The 16,780-nt window shown below is 34.8% G+C and overlaps 1 protein-coding gene across 4 annotated transcripts in view; it reads right to left on the bottom strand.

The window, feature by feature from the left end:
- The window catches only part of Ranbp17 (RAN binding protein 17), a 315,493-nt gene that overhangs the window by 276,733 nt on the left and 21,980 nt on the right, over nt 1-16,780 (bottom strand). For all 4 annotated transcript variants that reach the window (XM_005376323.1, XM_005376325.1, XM_005376324.1 and 1 more), the window contains exons 5-11: nt 15,290-15,355; nt 14,331-14,435; nt 12,549-12,714; nt 8,659-8,732; nt 6,088-6,207; nt 4,037-4,183; nt 3,172-3,344 (exon numbers count right to left, since the gene is read on the bottom strand). In XM_005376323.1, coding sequence (XP_005376380.1) covers nt 3,172-3,344; nt 4,037-4,183; nt 6,088-6,207; nt 8,659-8,732; nt 12,549-12,714; nt 14,331-14,435; nt 15,290-15,355 — 851 coding nt within the window. The remainder of the gene's footprint in view (nt 1-3,171; nt 3,345-4,036; nt 4,184-6,087; nt 6,208-8,658; nt 8,733-12,548; nt 12,715-14,330; nt 14,436-15,289; nt 15,356-16,780) is intronic.

Genomic DNA, 16,780 nt, shown 5'->3' with positions numbered 1-16,780 from the left:
CATGAGAAAGTGTTCAACATCATTAGTCATTCGAGAAATGCAAATTAAAACAACATTGAGATTTCATCTCACCCCAGTAAGAATGGCAAGCATGAAGAAATCAACCAGTAACAAATACTGGCGGGGCTGTGGAGAAATAGAAACTCTTCTCCGCTGCTGGTGGGAATGCAGACTGGTGAAGCCACTGTGGAAGTAAGTCTGTAGACTCTTCAGCAAACTATGTCTACAGGTCCCATTCAACCCAGCTATTCCCCTTCTGGGTATTTTCCCAGAAGATTTGAAAACATTACCACAGCAATATACGTGCACCCATGTTCATAGCAGCGCAACTTGTAATTGCTAAATTGTGGAAGCAACCCAAATGCCCATCCACTGAGGACTGGATAAAAAAATTGTGGTATTTTTATATAATGGAATATTACTCAGCTATAAGGAAAGATAAACTCGAGGCTTTTATAGGGAAATGGTCACAACTGGAGACCATACTCATAAGTGAAATAAATCAGACCTGCATTTGTAAGCATTGTATTGTCTCACTAGTGTAAGACCTGAAAGAGTGAATAAAAACTAGGAGGTATGATAGACATTGTGAAACAAAAGGAAATGTTCAAAAGTAAAGGGCAACTGGGGTGTAGGAAATGGGGAGGGAAAGAAGGGGAAATTATGTAACTATGTATATACAGAATAGCTAACATGGTTGTACTACTGTCTTCTATTGCTCTACAGAAAGGAACAGTTAATGATTACTTGTTTAATCAATCTTGTATGTCTCTATTTGTTTTGTTGAGAAACCACACTGAAGCTATCAATAAGTAATATAACAACTATTGTCAATTTCCTACAACTTTGTCTGTAACTGTTTTGTTTGTATTGTTCTTATCCTATTTTGTAAATAGATGTCTGTTTGTTAATATGTTTTACTTCTTTTATTTCTTAATATTAAAAAAAATTTTAAAGGGAAGTTGGATAATTCACACTATTTGGTTTCAAAATTTATTGTAAAGTGGTAGTAATTAATATAGGCTACTGGGAAGAAAAGAGATGCATACGAACTTCTCAGATGAAGAAATACAAGTAGAAAATAAATATATGAAAAAATGTTCAACATCGCTGGTCATTTGAGAAATGCAAATTAAAACACTGAGAGTCCATTTCACCCCAGAAAGAATGACTATCATCAAGAAATCAATCAATAACATATGCTGGAGGGGCTGTGGAGAAAAAGGAACCCTTCTCTGCTGTTGGTGGGAGTGTAGACTGATAAAAGAAAATGTTTGTGACCCTGGATAAGGTAAAACGTTCCTTAGGTATGACACTAAAACATGGTATATAGAATAAAAGGATAACTTGGCCTTTAATAAAATTTAAAACTTCTGCTCTTCTGAAGGCTCAAGTTAAGAAAATGAAATGATAGATGCAGAGGAAGTATGCTGCAAAGACAAAACCATATATGATCAAAAGACTTGTGAACAGAACATACCGACCACTCAAATCTTATGGAGAAAATAAACTGCTCTTTAAAACATGGCAGTAAAGTACCAGGGATATAGCTCAGCAGCACAGTGCCTGCCTGGCAAGGCGAAAGTTCTGAGTTTGATTCCAGGTACCAAAAACACAACAAACAAGTAAAAATGGCAACAGAATTCTTACATCTGGCAATCTGAGCAACTTCACTGAAGATAACAATATATAACAACCATTGTTAATTTCCTACCATCTTGTTTTAAAATTCTGTATTGTTTTTGTTTTTTTTCTTTGTTGTTGTTATTTTGTTCTTTTTAAAATAAAAATAAAATACAGTAAAATAGAATAAAAGAGATGGACAGGAACGTAAAAAATGGCAATAGGGACTTTGCCAAAGAATGTACAAAGATGGTAAATAAGTACATGGAAGATGCTCTACATTATTTCATTAAGGGAATGCAAATTAAATCTACATTAAAGCATTGTGATTGTTATGGTTTATGTCTAGATGTTTCCCGAAAGTCTCAATTCACTTTCAGGTGGGACTTTTTCAGAGGTAGCTAAATCTAGAGCTTGTGGTTGATTCATGGGTCAATGTTAGGATGAAGAATGGATGACTGCTGATCATTCCACTGTCTGGGTTGGCACCACCTCAATCCTAGCAGTCAGGATAAGATAAAAGGGGCAGAAAGAGGCTTGTCTCCTTGCTCCTGCTCTGGTTGCTTTTGCTATCTTCCACTGCCATAAACTGCTGCCCCTCTGCCATGTGCTACTGTGCCTTGGAGCCAGCCAATTATGGACTGAAACCTCTACAAATTGTAAGCTAAATAACCTTTCCCCTTCTAACTTTAGGTGTCAGATATTTTGTCTCAGCAACAAGAGACAAAAGTAAATTAGTAATATACTAGAATGGCTAGAATTTTTGAGAACTGACAATATCACAGGTGCTAGTGAGAATACAGAGCAACTAGATCTTTCATACACTTTAAGTATGGCCCCAAAATGTTATAGCCACTTAGTATCATTCATATTTTTCTAATTATTGCCACTTCAACTCTCTGTAATACTAGCAACTCTGGTTCTACTTATATACTTGAGAAATATCAGAAATAAAACTTCATCTTAGAATAAAAAATGCTATAGCTAGTTTGGAAAACAGCTGGCAGCTTTTTATAAAGTACAATACAGTTTACCATACCACCCAAGAATCCTACACTTAGGTATTTACTCAAGAGAAATGAAAACTTAGATCCATATGAATCTGTATAGGAATGTTTTCAGCAGTTTTATTCACACTGCCAAAAATGGAAACAACCCAAATGTTCATCAACAAATGGATAAACTAATACATCCACAAAATGGCATATTACTGAACAATAAAAATGAATAATAATGTCAAATGCATCATACTAACTGAAAGAAGCCGGACGTCAAAAGCTATACATAAAATGTGATCTCATTTATACAACATGCTGGAAAAGGCAAAAATTACAAGAAAACAGAACAACTCAGTCACCATCAGAGCTGAGGGCTGACTATAAAGGGATCCTAAAGTCTTCTGGGGTGAAAGAACTATTCAATATTCCCATTGTGATGGTAGTTAGTATACAAAAAGGTATATACTTGTCAAAATTCATAGAAGTTATACTTCAAATCTTTAAAAACTCCAAGATGCAAAACGATAAAAGCATTTAGTTTTTTTAATACCTTACAACTACAGCAACAGATTCCAACCGAGAAGTGATAAAGGCCTTCGTGATTTCAGGTGCATAAGTGTCTAATAAGTGGGGTTCAGTTGACTTCACAAAAGGAACCGATGCTACCATTCTTTGCCACAGAGTTAATAAATAATGAACACTGTTGGGAGCAAACTCCCAATGCTACAAGGAAATAAAGAGGAAGTTATTTAAAATGACACCATAGCTTTATAGAATACAGAGCAAAATTACCAACAATACATTTTAAAATTTAAATTCTGATTACATAAAATTTTAATCTAATTATACGTAATTAACACTTCATATAGCAAATTTTATAAACAGAAAAAATAAAGAAACCAGTATCTTTCATTATTATACCACTCAGACATGACCATTATTGAAATACTTTATTTTCTTTCAATCATTTCATGAGTATATTTTTCATAGAGTTAACATCATATGGAAAACATGATTAGTTAACTTCTCCCCAAAACTTACGAAAAGAATTTTCCCATAAGACAATCTGTAAAACTATCATTTCTCTTCTTCATATAGATTTCACTATTGCTTCTCAAGTTATTCTTCAGTTATTAGACATTTAGGTGGCTTGACAATTACTTTTATAAATGCTGCAATGAAGTTTTTACCTAAACCTCTACAAAAAACATTTCAACAAAGTAGTCAAATTAATAGATGTCAAAACAAAAACAGTGGTACTATCCTTTGCAAGAAATTGTTTTCTTTTCTTTGGTATCAGGAATCAAACTCAGGACCTTGTGCTTGCCAGGCAGGTGCTTGTGCTGCTGAGCTATATCCTGGCCTCAAAAATTGTTCTAAAATTACAGTTTAACATCCATTGTATTTCTACTTACCTGTAAGCTAGTGATAGTAAAGTTAGCAATCAGTCTGATAACTTCAGGATATTCCTTTACCATGACTAATTCTCCCAGCTGATAATTTGACTTTAAACGAGCTAAAAATCGACAAAATTCATGGTAATTACCTGGATCAGACAAACCCTAAATTATGAGACAAAAAGGAAAGTATTTAATACAAACCAACCTATTGATAATAAAACCAATAAAATTCCAAACTATTTCATTAAACTGCCTAGTGTGCAATGGGTACTTCAGGTACTTCCTGTCAACTGGGAAGACAATAATATAAGGAAACAAATGATTCCTGCTAAATTAAATGATCTCATCAATTATTAAGAATAAGAAACTCAGACTGCAGTTTGAAAGAAGCTTTGGACCACAGTGACTAAAATAAAATGTTTCAGGAACCTTTTAGAGAAGGAGAGGGAGAGGGAAAAGAAAAGAACATGAAAGAATGAATTGTGCTTTAAACAGAAGTCAACAGAGGACTTAAGAAGCAAAATAAGAATGAGATGCTAGAAATGAGCAACACAAATTAGATTTAAATGGTGTCTGTGTGTGTGTGTGTACATTAGTAATAGAAATTTCTTTTAATTCAACACTTACAAGTACTTACAGACATTGTCCCCTCAAGTTAATTCCATGTTTCTAAATGGATAGTCATTCAAATTATTGCAATGTTAGGAATAAAATAAAATACCTCAAAGATACACAGGTAAGTTTTAGAGGATAGATTCAAGACCAACAAAAAGTCTCCCCAGTTGTCTATGAGCTCCAGGCAAACAGGGCAAATGTATTATCACTATTATTTCAGTATTTTTCAGTATGTACTGTAGCTAGCATGAAATAAAATTCAAGAGGATCAGTTTAATACTGAGTTAGCTTTATGACAGAATATAAAATGTGTGCAATTATTAAGGAGACGGCAAGAAGACATCTTGTACTCTTAAGTCTTTTAATACCTGGTTGGGATTCTAAAATAACTTTCACAGCAAAACATCAATATGAGGATGTTAGAAAATCATTTAAGAGAATTATCTGAGATTGGCATAGTATCTTCCACAATATAGGTTGGTAACAGTGAGTTAAGCAACTAAGAATTTTAAAGTACACTGCAAAAGCCTATTTACTAGTAAAACTAGTAAATTTACTAACACTGAAAAGAAAAACAATTGCATAAACCATTAAGATATTCCTGTGAATAACCTACAAAGTAACTACTTTCAAAAGAATATTTTATTTTGTATCATGCCTTATTTCTGTAAAAATATATTATCTGTCCCCTCAAAAGTTATTAATAACATAGAGGTTTAAATATAGCTATTTAAATTACCATTTAACTTTTTTACATTTGTAGTTTAATTACAGGTACTTTAAACCAGAAACAAAATAGTGAACCAGAATACTTATCCTGACACCCAAACTCACTCATTAATAATGGCTTTGTAATTCTCTCAAAAGAATATTGCCAGAGGGGCTGGGGATTTAGCTCAGCGGCAAAAGTGCCTGCCTGGCAAGCACAAGGTCATGAGTTCGGTTCCCGGTAACGGAGAAAAACCAAAACCAAAAAATTTCCAGAGAAGCTCTGAAGTTACTGCAGAGTAGATTTTTAAATCTACAAACTCTTATTTGTCCACAAGAGGGCAAAAAGACAGTATTTCATTATTTAAAGTTACTTATTCCAATATTATCATTAAGAATTATATTAAATCTTCTAGTTCAGAAAGTAGATATAACCTGGAATCAGTAAATTAACAAATGTAAACAAAGAAATGCAATATAATGGTAAAAGACAGAAGCATAGTAAGATATATGTCCTCTTCTAAAAGAAAAAGAATCAAAAGAGGAGAAACACAGAAGTCTTCCATAGAAATACCTGTTTGTTAAAATTGCCTATTTGTACTACAAATTAAACCTACAAAAGATGAATAAGATACTAAATATTTTCTTCAAGAATCATAATAAATTCATGAGTTTATTATGTGCCTTTGAGCAGAAATATTATTTCTAGATGCTAAGAATTAATTAAATTCCTTCATAAATACCTGAGGGTTTTCAAGTATCCTTTTTACTCCCTTAATTAAATTACCAAGGTATGTGGCACGTTCAGGGCTGCTAAATAAGGACCTTCTTGTAGAAGCAAACTGCACTAAACATGAAAGTGCCTAAAAACAACAAGAAAAATTCATTTCAGATTTAAAAGTAGGTATCACCATATGTAAAAAATAGTAGTCTTTAACTTGTCATGTATTAAATGTTGATAAGAACTTTATAGACTATAAAGACAATAAAAGCTAAATATTGTCAACCACTGTAACCACCTGCATCCCTTCTACTCCACCATTAAAATTCCTATTTGTGCATTTCCCCCTTTAATATTTTCTCATACACTAATTCTGCAGAGCAAAACCTGGATATACACATACGTTAAGAGGCTCCTAACTGCTTACAGTGTCTCATTCTTGCAAAGTAAGAACCAGTGTTCTATCAAAAAGAAAGGATTTTATGGTACAATATGTTTTTAAAATACTCTGAATTATGCACCATAGTAACCTGAAAGGAGATAAAAATTATATAATTTGACTTAACTCAGTACATTTCAAACTTATTTGGTCCTAGACTACTTTATACCACACATTAGTATCTTAATGAACAGTTTAGAAAATGCCGCTAGAAGAGTATGTACTTTCTAAACATTCCTAAGGAATACCTGTGGCACAGTTATATTCCTGAAGTTTCCAGACAATTTCACTACTTAGGTTCTTAATTTTAATGATACCTATTGAAGTCTGTCTTATTAAAAATTCACAACTTTTAGGTCAAACTAGAGTATGTTTTATGTTTTCTCCACACTGCTTGCCCACTTTAAAAATAAAATTAGCTGTCAACACTTAAATCAATTAGGATATTTCACACAGAATGTCTGGCTCTTTTGGCAAGTATAAGAATAGGGATTAAAAGTAAAAAATTCAGATTTCCTTTTTAGATATGGTGTAGTTTGCCATAGCCCCCATAGTTAAAAACAGAAACCCAAAACCCCCCTCCAAAACCAAACAAAATAAACCTCTTTAGGCAACTCTAATTAGCAAGCTTGGAAACTACTTAATGTATTAAAAGTGAAAGCAAATACCAGCCAGGCATAGTGGCACACACCTGTATTCCTTAGCACTCTTGCAAGAAGGTAAGGCAGAAAGACAGCAAATTCAAGTCCCACTTGGGCAACTTAGCAAACCTCTATTCCAAAATAAAATAGAAAAAGACTGAGGATGTAGTGCAAATTTACCATTGATTCAGTGCAAAGGTGCTGGGTTCAATTCCCAGCATAGATAGACAGATAGATAGATAAGACAGATAGACAGACAGACAGAAAGAAAGATAGAGGGAAGAGATGTGGGAGGGAGGGAAGGAGAGAAGGAAAAAAGAAAGGAAGGAAGGAAGGAAGGAGAGAGAGGAGGAGAGAGAGAGAGAAAGAAAGACAGACAGACAGACAGACAAGCAGATGGGTGGGGAGTGAAAAAAGAAAAAGAAGCAAAATACCAGGGGGCTTTTTGTCCCGAAAGTCGTGGGTTTTAATCTCAGTACAATATTAGTTTGTTGCCCTATGGGAAGTCATCTAGCCATTCTGGGTCCGGTTTTTGTTTTTCTGAGTCTACCTACTGAGGGCAGTGTTAGTAAATTTGCACAGCCACTATAAGGATTAAGCAAGACAGGCACTATGTAATAAGTCTGATAAATGTCAATTACTATCTTGAAAACAAAGCAGATGTTTTCTACTTTATTTTTCAATCACCAGTACTTTTGAGTTTTACCCTAAAACATACTTGTAAGAAAGTATGGTTTTAAAACGAATAAAAGCAACACTGCCCTGGCTGAAAGGTTAAACAAACATACCACTGATACGTATTTTCAACCTTTCTTTTTCTTCAAAAAGAAACATCTTTTTTCAGAAAATGGCACTAAAATTCCCCTTTATTTCTCAAAGTTTAGATATTAAACTTACCATTTTTTTTAACATTGCCAGTATATTTTAGATGCTACAAAGATGGAGCCGACAGTATCTGACATACTACATATGACAGTGGATAGCAAGAGTTTCAAGAATTTTGGAGCATGCAATAAAATTTGATTCAAAAATAAATGAACAAGAGTCATGAGAACAAGTCAAATAAGAAGATCCACTTTGTTTTTCATTCAGAAATATCTGATGAAGCCCAAGACATACAGGGAGGCAGATAAGGTTGAGGAAATAAGAGAGAAGTAAGACAAAGAAAGGTCTGGATGGTGTCGTTAAATGCTGGACATTGATCCTGTGAGAACTGATTAAGAAGAAAGATTAAGGTTGAGAAGTTATCCTCGCTTTGGCCTTTGGCAGGAAGAAAAGCCACAGTTACTGGTTCTCAACTCACCATAAAAAAAAAAGACTGGACTGTTGACAAAATAAAATAAATCTGACAAAGCTGAAACAAAACACATCCTAGAAAATGTAGGAACTATTTGCGAAAGGTCAAACCAATCAAATATATAAGTAGAATCTTTTGTCATAAATATATATCATCCTTACTTTCATTAAAGATCACAGATCCTTTTCAATGATATAATGGATAACTTTTACTTACTAACTGAGACAGCAGTGGTGGAAGTGCATGATACAAATTGAAGAAAAGATCCAATGTTTCTGGTTCCAGGAAAACTGAAAAAAAAAAAAATTACATTCTAATACCATTACTTTCATTTTTAAATTTTTTTTTTGGTACCAGGAATTGAACTCAGGACCTTGCGCTTGCCAAGCAGGCACTTGTGCCACTGAGCTATATCCCTGGCCCCCAATCCCATTACTTTCAATCCAGTGATAAGACATTATCATACAAACTGAGAATTCCAAAATATCTACATGTAGCTACTCTAGTTTTGGCTATGTTAAGTTTTTAGCTACTTTCCTATAAAAGATAAAACAACAGAGGTAGAAATTAACCAATTAAGATGGTCCTTATTTCTATGTAGAATCTACAGTTCTAACAGGACAATCTTCTATTTCATTCATATTAATATAAACACTTTAAAAATTCAAAAATGTATCAAAAAGTAAACTGTACTAAAAAGTATGTAAAGAAAAGCTGCACATAGCCCATTCCAAATACATACCTATCAATATATATACATGTATTTCCAAACACTTTATAATGCTTCCTTCATTTGATTTTTTTTTTAATTTTAGATATTAGCTGAATTGTTATTCAGGTATATGAGGTTTTAGTTGTGTAATCATTCACCCTGCAGTTATACCTGTACCATTCTCTACACAACCCATCCTTTTACCTACTATTATCACAATTTGTGATAAAAGCAATTCTACAGCATTTACATTTATGCTACAATTGTATCATACACTCTTGTATTTAATTGCAGCATGTTTTCAGCGCTTAGCTGTACATCTGTTAATAATTCTTTCCAAATGCTCTGAAAGATTTCAAAATCTGTTCTTCATAACCTTATCTATAACATCACTAACCTATCATTTCCATTCTCCTACTCACACCTCTTAGTCTTGCAATTTTTTTTAGCTTTTAAAATGAATCATTTATTAAATTAGACTGTTATTCTTAACAGTTATGTAAGTTACATGTATATTTAATTTAGAGTATTTCACATGAAAAAAATTTTAAACTCCTATAGACAAGCAAAATCATACCACACAATATATACATGGGAAAAGGGTACTGCTAAACATTCAAGTAAGGCAAGTATTTAAAACAAAAAAATAAAAAAAAATTTTAAGCATTCCTTTAAGAGAATTCAACACAACAAGCTAAATGTACTTTCTGAGTGTATTCATATATTCAAGGAGTGTTTCTTCTTTTAAAACATCAGGAAATGGAATAAGGCTCATTAATAGATACAGGTGCCCTCAAGATTTCAACCTCAGTCGCTTTCTTTAAATTAAAATTCACAAAGTGCACAATTAACATGTATCAAAAAACTGAATCTGCTACTCTAATGACAGCTGTCCATGCTTAATACTTAGTGGTTTACTGGACCAAATTATGTCTTTTCAGGAAAAACAAACAAACAAACAAACAAGATAAGCCACTGTAAAACATTTAGTTTGAATTGTATGCTAATACTTTTCTTCTTAGAAACTAAAAATTATGGAGGAAGGGGTTATTCACTATAAGGAATGCAAAGCAAAACACTAGAATGACAGAACACTTTCAAAGAACAAGCACCACAAAGGACATTTGCATTCAGTTTTGTAGTATTTATCAATGCACTTTTCTTACTCCAACCAATCTACTTTATCAAATTCTGTATCATCTTCTGAGCCATTGTATTCCACAGCAATACATCGAGAGAGGATGGTGGCAACATCACTTTCAATGCATTCATGCTTAGCTTCTTGTTCACGCTGCTCTTCTACTTTGCAGAGCTGAATACCTTTCCGTGTTGCTTCCAGGAGTTCAATTCGGGCATCACTGGTTACAGGTAGGGTTGATGGATGACACTTTGGCTCAGAAGCAGATATAATTTGTGATGGAGGAGATGAAGGCATTAATGGGACATGGGGACCTGGGACCGTAGATGGAGTCAGATGCAGCCCAGAGGGAGGATGAGCAAGAGCTCCAACTGTGACAGGTGATGATGGCTGAATGCCAGGTGGAGGCAGAGGAGGCGGTGGTGGGGGTAGAGGTAGCCCCTGGACTTCACCTTGTGGGAAAGGATGAACTGGTACAGTCTCACATACTGGGGCAGCTCTAGCTACTCGTGGAGAGGGCTGTACTAGAGGAGGTGCAATTGGAGAAGCTGGGTGAAGAACTCCAGGGGCAATCTGGGGAGGAGCTGGAGGTGGGTACTGCTGGAGCTTGCAAAGCAGGGGCTGGAGGTGGAGGTGGGGGAGGTACTGGCAGGGGAGGAGTTGAAGTCATTGAAGCTCTTAATGAAGAAGTTGACAAGGCAGATGGAAGAGGTGGCGGAGGAGGTGGCGGAGTGGGGCTCACAAACAGGTGTTCTGCCTGTAGCTGGTGACTGAGGACAATTTTCTATCAAACCTGTAGCAGAACTGATACAGGTAGGTATGGGTTTCACATCTCCTGTTCCGTTAGCCTTGCAATTTTTTACTGCATGTGTTGATTCACAAATCCATCAGTAGTCCAGATTCAGAACACTAAGTCACTTTTGTGTTATTTTAGTCTTTGATTTCCATATTAGAGGTGCTCACAAAAATCTATGGTGTCCTACTGCATCAGGTATCCCTGTATCTAAAGCATCTCCAGTTTTTTTTTTTTTTTGGTTTTTCTCTGGTACCGGGAACTGAACTCACGACCTTGCGCTTGCCAGGCAGGCGCTTTGCCGCTGAGCTAAATCCCCAGCCCCACATCTCCAGTTTTAATTTAAGGAAAAAGTTCTGGTCTTGGGAAACAAGGTAGTGCAGAAAGAAAAGACATGAGAAAAGGCAATCATCTAGCTACACAAGTGGTAGATCTTGTGTTATGGTTTGTGTCTAGATGTCCCCACAAAGCCTCATGCAGTCATGGCGCAGGCTTCCAGAGTATATAATTGATTCATGGTCCAAGGCTGGGATTAGGGGTATGAGTGCTACACTCACCCTAGGGCAGGTAGCATGCATACAAAATAAGGGAGGGAAGGAGGCTTGCTCTCTGCTGCTCCTCCCTTTTTGGCTCTTGCTGCTTTTGCTGTCTTCAGCAGCCATGAACTGTTGCCCTCTGCCATGTGCCACTCTGCCCTGGAGCCAGCTGAGTATAGAGTGCAACCTCCACAAACTGTAAGTAAATAATCCTTTCTTTCCTTAATTTTGGGCATCAGGTTTTTTGTCTCAGCAAAGAGAGAAAAGTAACTGAGAATTACTGTTCAAAATACAGTCTTTTATCAGCCATTTCTGACTCATTCTCCAGCTCTGACTTCAGAAATAGCCTAGTGCTACCATTTTTCTAGGATAAGAGGGAAATAAACCAACCGATTTTTTTCTTGGTATTTCTCCTCTAGGAAAGTAAGTTGCAACTCAGCTCTATTAAGTTACTTACTCTAACTCATTCTTTTTATAACCTTGAAAAATATGTTGACATTTCTTGCTAACTACTGGATCCTCCCCAACTCAGTTTATCTAAAAGTTTAAAGAGTTCTTGATTTTCCTACCTAGTCCTACAGCAATCCTTTCTTTTGTTCAGGATCAAAATATGGCAGTTACAATGTTATCAATTGGGGAAAACATTTTAATATTGTGAATGATAGCTAGTTTGGGTTACAAATCCTCCTGAGCTCTTTTTCAATTGTCTAAAAAAATAGGAATGACTATACTCAGAGCAACTATATTGCTTACTTCTTTGTTTTGTTGTTTTTTTTTTTTTGGTTTTTCTCCGGTACTGGGAACCGAACTCACGACCTTGCGCTTGCCAGGCAGGCGCTTTTGCCACTGAGCTAAATCCCCAGCCCCTATATTGCTTACTTCTGTACCATTTATGTTGACCACCCCTGTTGCAAAATATTTTCTTACTTGTTCTCCAGGTTGTTGGTATCTGCACTGTGCAGAGATCATCTGCAGATTCATCTGCTGAACTGCCAATGAAGTCGAAACTTAAGCAGTTGAGGACCAGTTTCAAGACCTGCATCACCAGATTTTGTTGACCCTGGTCCTGAAGATTTAAAGGTTTGGACAATACCTAAAAGAAGTTCAAAATAAAGTAAAACAAGATTTAAATATATCAGTAAATGTTAACTTTACATATTCAAGTAACTTCAATGCCAAAAAAACTTAGTAAAAAAAAAAAGAATTCAGAAAGTTAAATTGTCTCAAATAGTAAGGAAAAATGGTAAAATCACTATCACAAATTTCTTTAATAACACACTATTTCAAATTTAATTTTGTGAAATGAGAATGAAGATGTTTACATTTAACTATATAATGCAGGTCATCTAAAGTTGTAAGAGGTAACCTGAGGACAAATACTCTACATAACACATACGTACATGCACAGGATTTGTTAGTTCAATGAATGCTTTGCACAAGCTGAAAATACAACTCTCTTCACAGAAAACTGGGCTACCCTTCATGTATGAATAACCTATATTTAATTAACAAAGGCTATCAAATCTGACTGTGGAAGAACACCCACAAGCTTCTGGAGAGCAATTCTAACCACCAAAATAATGTCCATTCTGCCACAACATGAAAAGATTAAACCTTTTGAAGTTAACTCACAAAATATTTGTAAAAAAAAAAAAAAAAAGACACGAAACTTGGGACTCTCCAAGAATAATACACAAAGAAGTAAAGTGGGTAGGTAGAGACAGAAATGAAACAAGATTGGCCATGTTACTGTTTCACTGGTTCAAAGGTTCAAGGGCGTCAATTACACTATTCTACTTACATTTGTACAAGTTAAATTTTTTCATACTAAAAGAAAATTTTTAAGATCAGGTCTTTTAGTCCGATTTAGTGTGGCGATTAACTTGTTACCACACAAATTGAGCAGCCCTAATCCCAAAATCCAAAATGCCTTGTAATCCAAAACTTTTGAGCATCCATTCATTGCAAACAGAATCAAATTTCCTTATAAGGTCAACAGTGAACCTAACCACTGAATTTGATTCAGTTCGCAGTGAACTCGGCCTGTGACCAGAATCATGGAAAGAATTAAGTTTGTGAACTGAGGTACCATTGTATATATAGAAACTAGTGCTTAGTGGAACATACTTTGGGAAATGCTGTATTATGCCAGCTAACAAGCTTGAGGAGCATGATGGAATCCCTGTATTATGTAAGAGAGCATGAAACAACTGTGAATCATGTGATCACTAATATTTAATAGGACACTATGAAACCAAAGGGGAATTCTCATTTCCCAAAGAAATTAATCAGGTCAGCTATGCTGGCTAAATGATCAATAGATTTTGATAATTAATGAATTATGAAAACTTACCATCATTTCATTTTTTTTGTATGCAAAGTACGGGCAGGCAGGCAAAAAAATTAAAACAATTAGATTTTACAATTAATCTACAGTAAGAAAACAATGAAACTACTATCAAAAGACAACTTACTAAGATTCTTTGGATTTCACCTTACATACCCAGTAAGTAAAGGTGTATGTCTTGGAACCACTTACAGATATGTGCAAATTTACCGTACTTAAGACTGTCAAAAAAAAAAAAAAAGACTATTCATAATAATTCTTTTAAAGACAGAATTGAAGGGAAAAATCCATTTAAATTATTTTGAGCCTCTTAAAATTCCCTAAATATCCTAACCAGTAGACTGAATTATTAAATAATTTACCTCTTTTAGAAGAGAACATGCTAATACAAATATGTCTTTGAGAGAAGTATCACGAAATGAGGTAGCTATTTTCCTGTGTTTTGCTGAAGGTCTAGAATAATCAACCTAAAAAGATCAAGATGAATTAGTTTAAGCAGTATTTTTCTAATTTGTGATTGACACCAGAAAAATAGTTACTTTCGATTTTGTTTTTTCATATACTGTGACTCCAAATGGAACTGCTCTTGGGATACAAAATCTGTATCTATCACTTGGAATACAAATCTGTTTCTATTGCTGTCTTGGTCTCTGTCTCTCTACCTCTCTTTCTCTCTCTCTCTACATACACATAAACACACACATACACATAAACACACACATCCCACTCAGGATAATGAGTTTTTAAATTTAAATACTACAATCCCGTTTATTACAAAATTATTTCACACAGAACCTAACTTCTGCTTTTGTCCTGCTCAGAGCCTCACTAAGCACAAAAACAGGAGCAGGTGATAATGTGTTGGAGGGTGGTGTAGCTTTTGAAAACTCTCCTTGTACAGAGTGAAAATTCCAGCTAGAAAGTGGCAAAGTCCCAAGAGGCCTGTTTTTGATAAGTCTTGCTGTGTATCCACTGATGAGAATTACTTCACCAAACCACTTGTTTTCTATATGTAAGTGAATAAAGGTATGTTTCTCTTTTGCATTTAGTTTATGTCTTCTGATTATTATGTATATGTAACATGCAAGGAAAACTTTCCAAGTCCTCATGGAACAAGGACCATGTCTAATTCTCTGTTCCTTGTAGTACTTTCTACTACTGCTGATACTTTCAATAATAGTAGAAGTATTCCACTACTTAGTTATCCTCTCAATAAAAGAAATTTCATTAGTCAGAGTTTTATCCCACCCATTTTGTCACAAATGAAAGAAACAGCATTACTTAAGCAAATTTCACACCCCCATTAAATATAAAGGCTTACCAGATTCATTTCCTGAGTCAATTCAGAAAGGATTATTACTCCTATTACACAGTGTTCCACAGTACCCTTTGGAGAATATAAACAATGGAAACATGATTGGTTTTTAATGTATAAGGAAAGTAATATTTATAGAGTATTATAAAAAATTAAATACCAAAATATCACATTTACTTAATATCTCAAAATATGTAGAAAAATCACTATGCGTTCTACAAGTAAGAATTTCAAGTTTTGAAGAATAAATTTGAGTACAGAGTTGAAGGAAAAAATGCTCACCTACCTTAGAACTACATAATACTCTACAAAATGTTATCGCCACCTGAGACCTATAGTAAACTAAGCTTAAAATCATGTATGAGTTTTTATACCAACTTTGTTTTGTGGCAGTACTGGGGATGGAACCTATAGAACCTACACATGGTAGGCAACCGATCTACTCACTGAGCTACAATCCCAGCCCTCAAAATGCAAGTTTTTAAAAGACCATAAATAAGAACAAACAAATGACACTATTTGGCTGTATAAATATCCTTGAAGTAACTGTGATAGCTGCATTCAATACATAATAAATAGCTTAGAAACTAATTCAAATCCTTTCATCTTATATTAGATAAAGATTACATAGGCCCTTTTAATTTCATTTAATCATGCACATGCATGGATTTGTTATATACCTATACTGAAGACATCTAAAGCACCCAATGCAGTAAAATATATACATAGCTATCAATATGGTAAACAAGTTCATAGCCTCTACCATATTTTAATTTAATCAGCCTCTAATCTAATCTCGAAAATTTCCTGAATATTAAAATTCAGATTTTATACGCACATTACTAACAAATTGCTCTATTGCAAAATCACAGTGGAAGCATAAAAATAATAAATGTAACATCAAATTACAGTGCAATTATACAAAAACATTAATAGATAATAAACTTGTCAAGTCTTACAGTTGGTTATCTCTTCAACTCTCACAGAATTCCAGTAGCATTGCTCTCACTAGATATAATCAAGTTCAAATTATCTCAGAACAACAACAAAAGAACAAAAGAAATGTACCAGAACTCCTGCATTTCAATTCTCTATGACTTTTAGCATAGTTAGGGTATCTGACTAAGCTCCTAATTTCTGATTCACTGACGCATCCATCCTCTGTGCACATGAAGTCAACAACTGCTCTCTAGCCAGGCGTGGTGGTGCACGCCTGTAACCCCAGCACTTGGGAGGCGGAGGCAGGAGGATCGTTGTGAGTTCAAGACCAGCCTGGGCTTACAAAGTAAGCTCAAGGCCAGCCTGAACTGCATAGCGAGACCCTGTCTCAAAAAGATAAAAAAGAGAAAGAAATAACTGCTCTCTGACCAACAATTGGTCCATGACCCCACTGGGAATCCATTAGTTGAATTCTTACATAAAAAATGCTTTGGTACTGGTCCATAACAACAACAAAAAACATCTGCCAGAATATACCACAGTTGAATCACTAACTAC

This window comes from Chinchilla lanigera, unplaced genomic scaffold (genome assembly GCF_000276665.1).
Source record: "Chinchilla lanigera isolate Chin_1 unplaced genomic scaffold, ChiLan1.0 scaffold00007, whole genome shotgun sequence".
Lineage (NCBI taxonomy): Eukaryota > Metazoa > Chordata > Mammalia > Rodentia > Chinchillidae > Chinchilla > Chinchilla lanigera.
The sequence above is the reverse complement of the archived record's forward strand: the minus strand, read 5'-3'. Positions and strand labels throughout refer to the sequence as shown.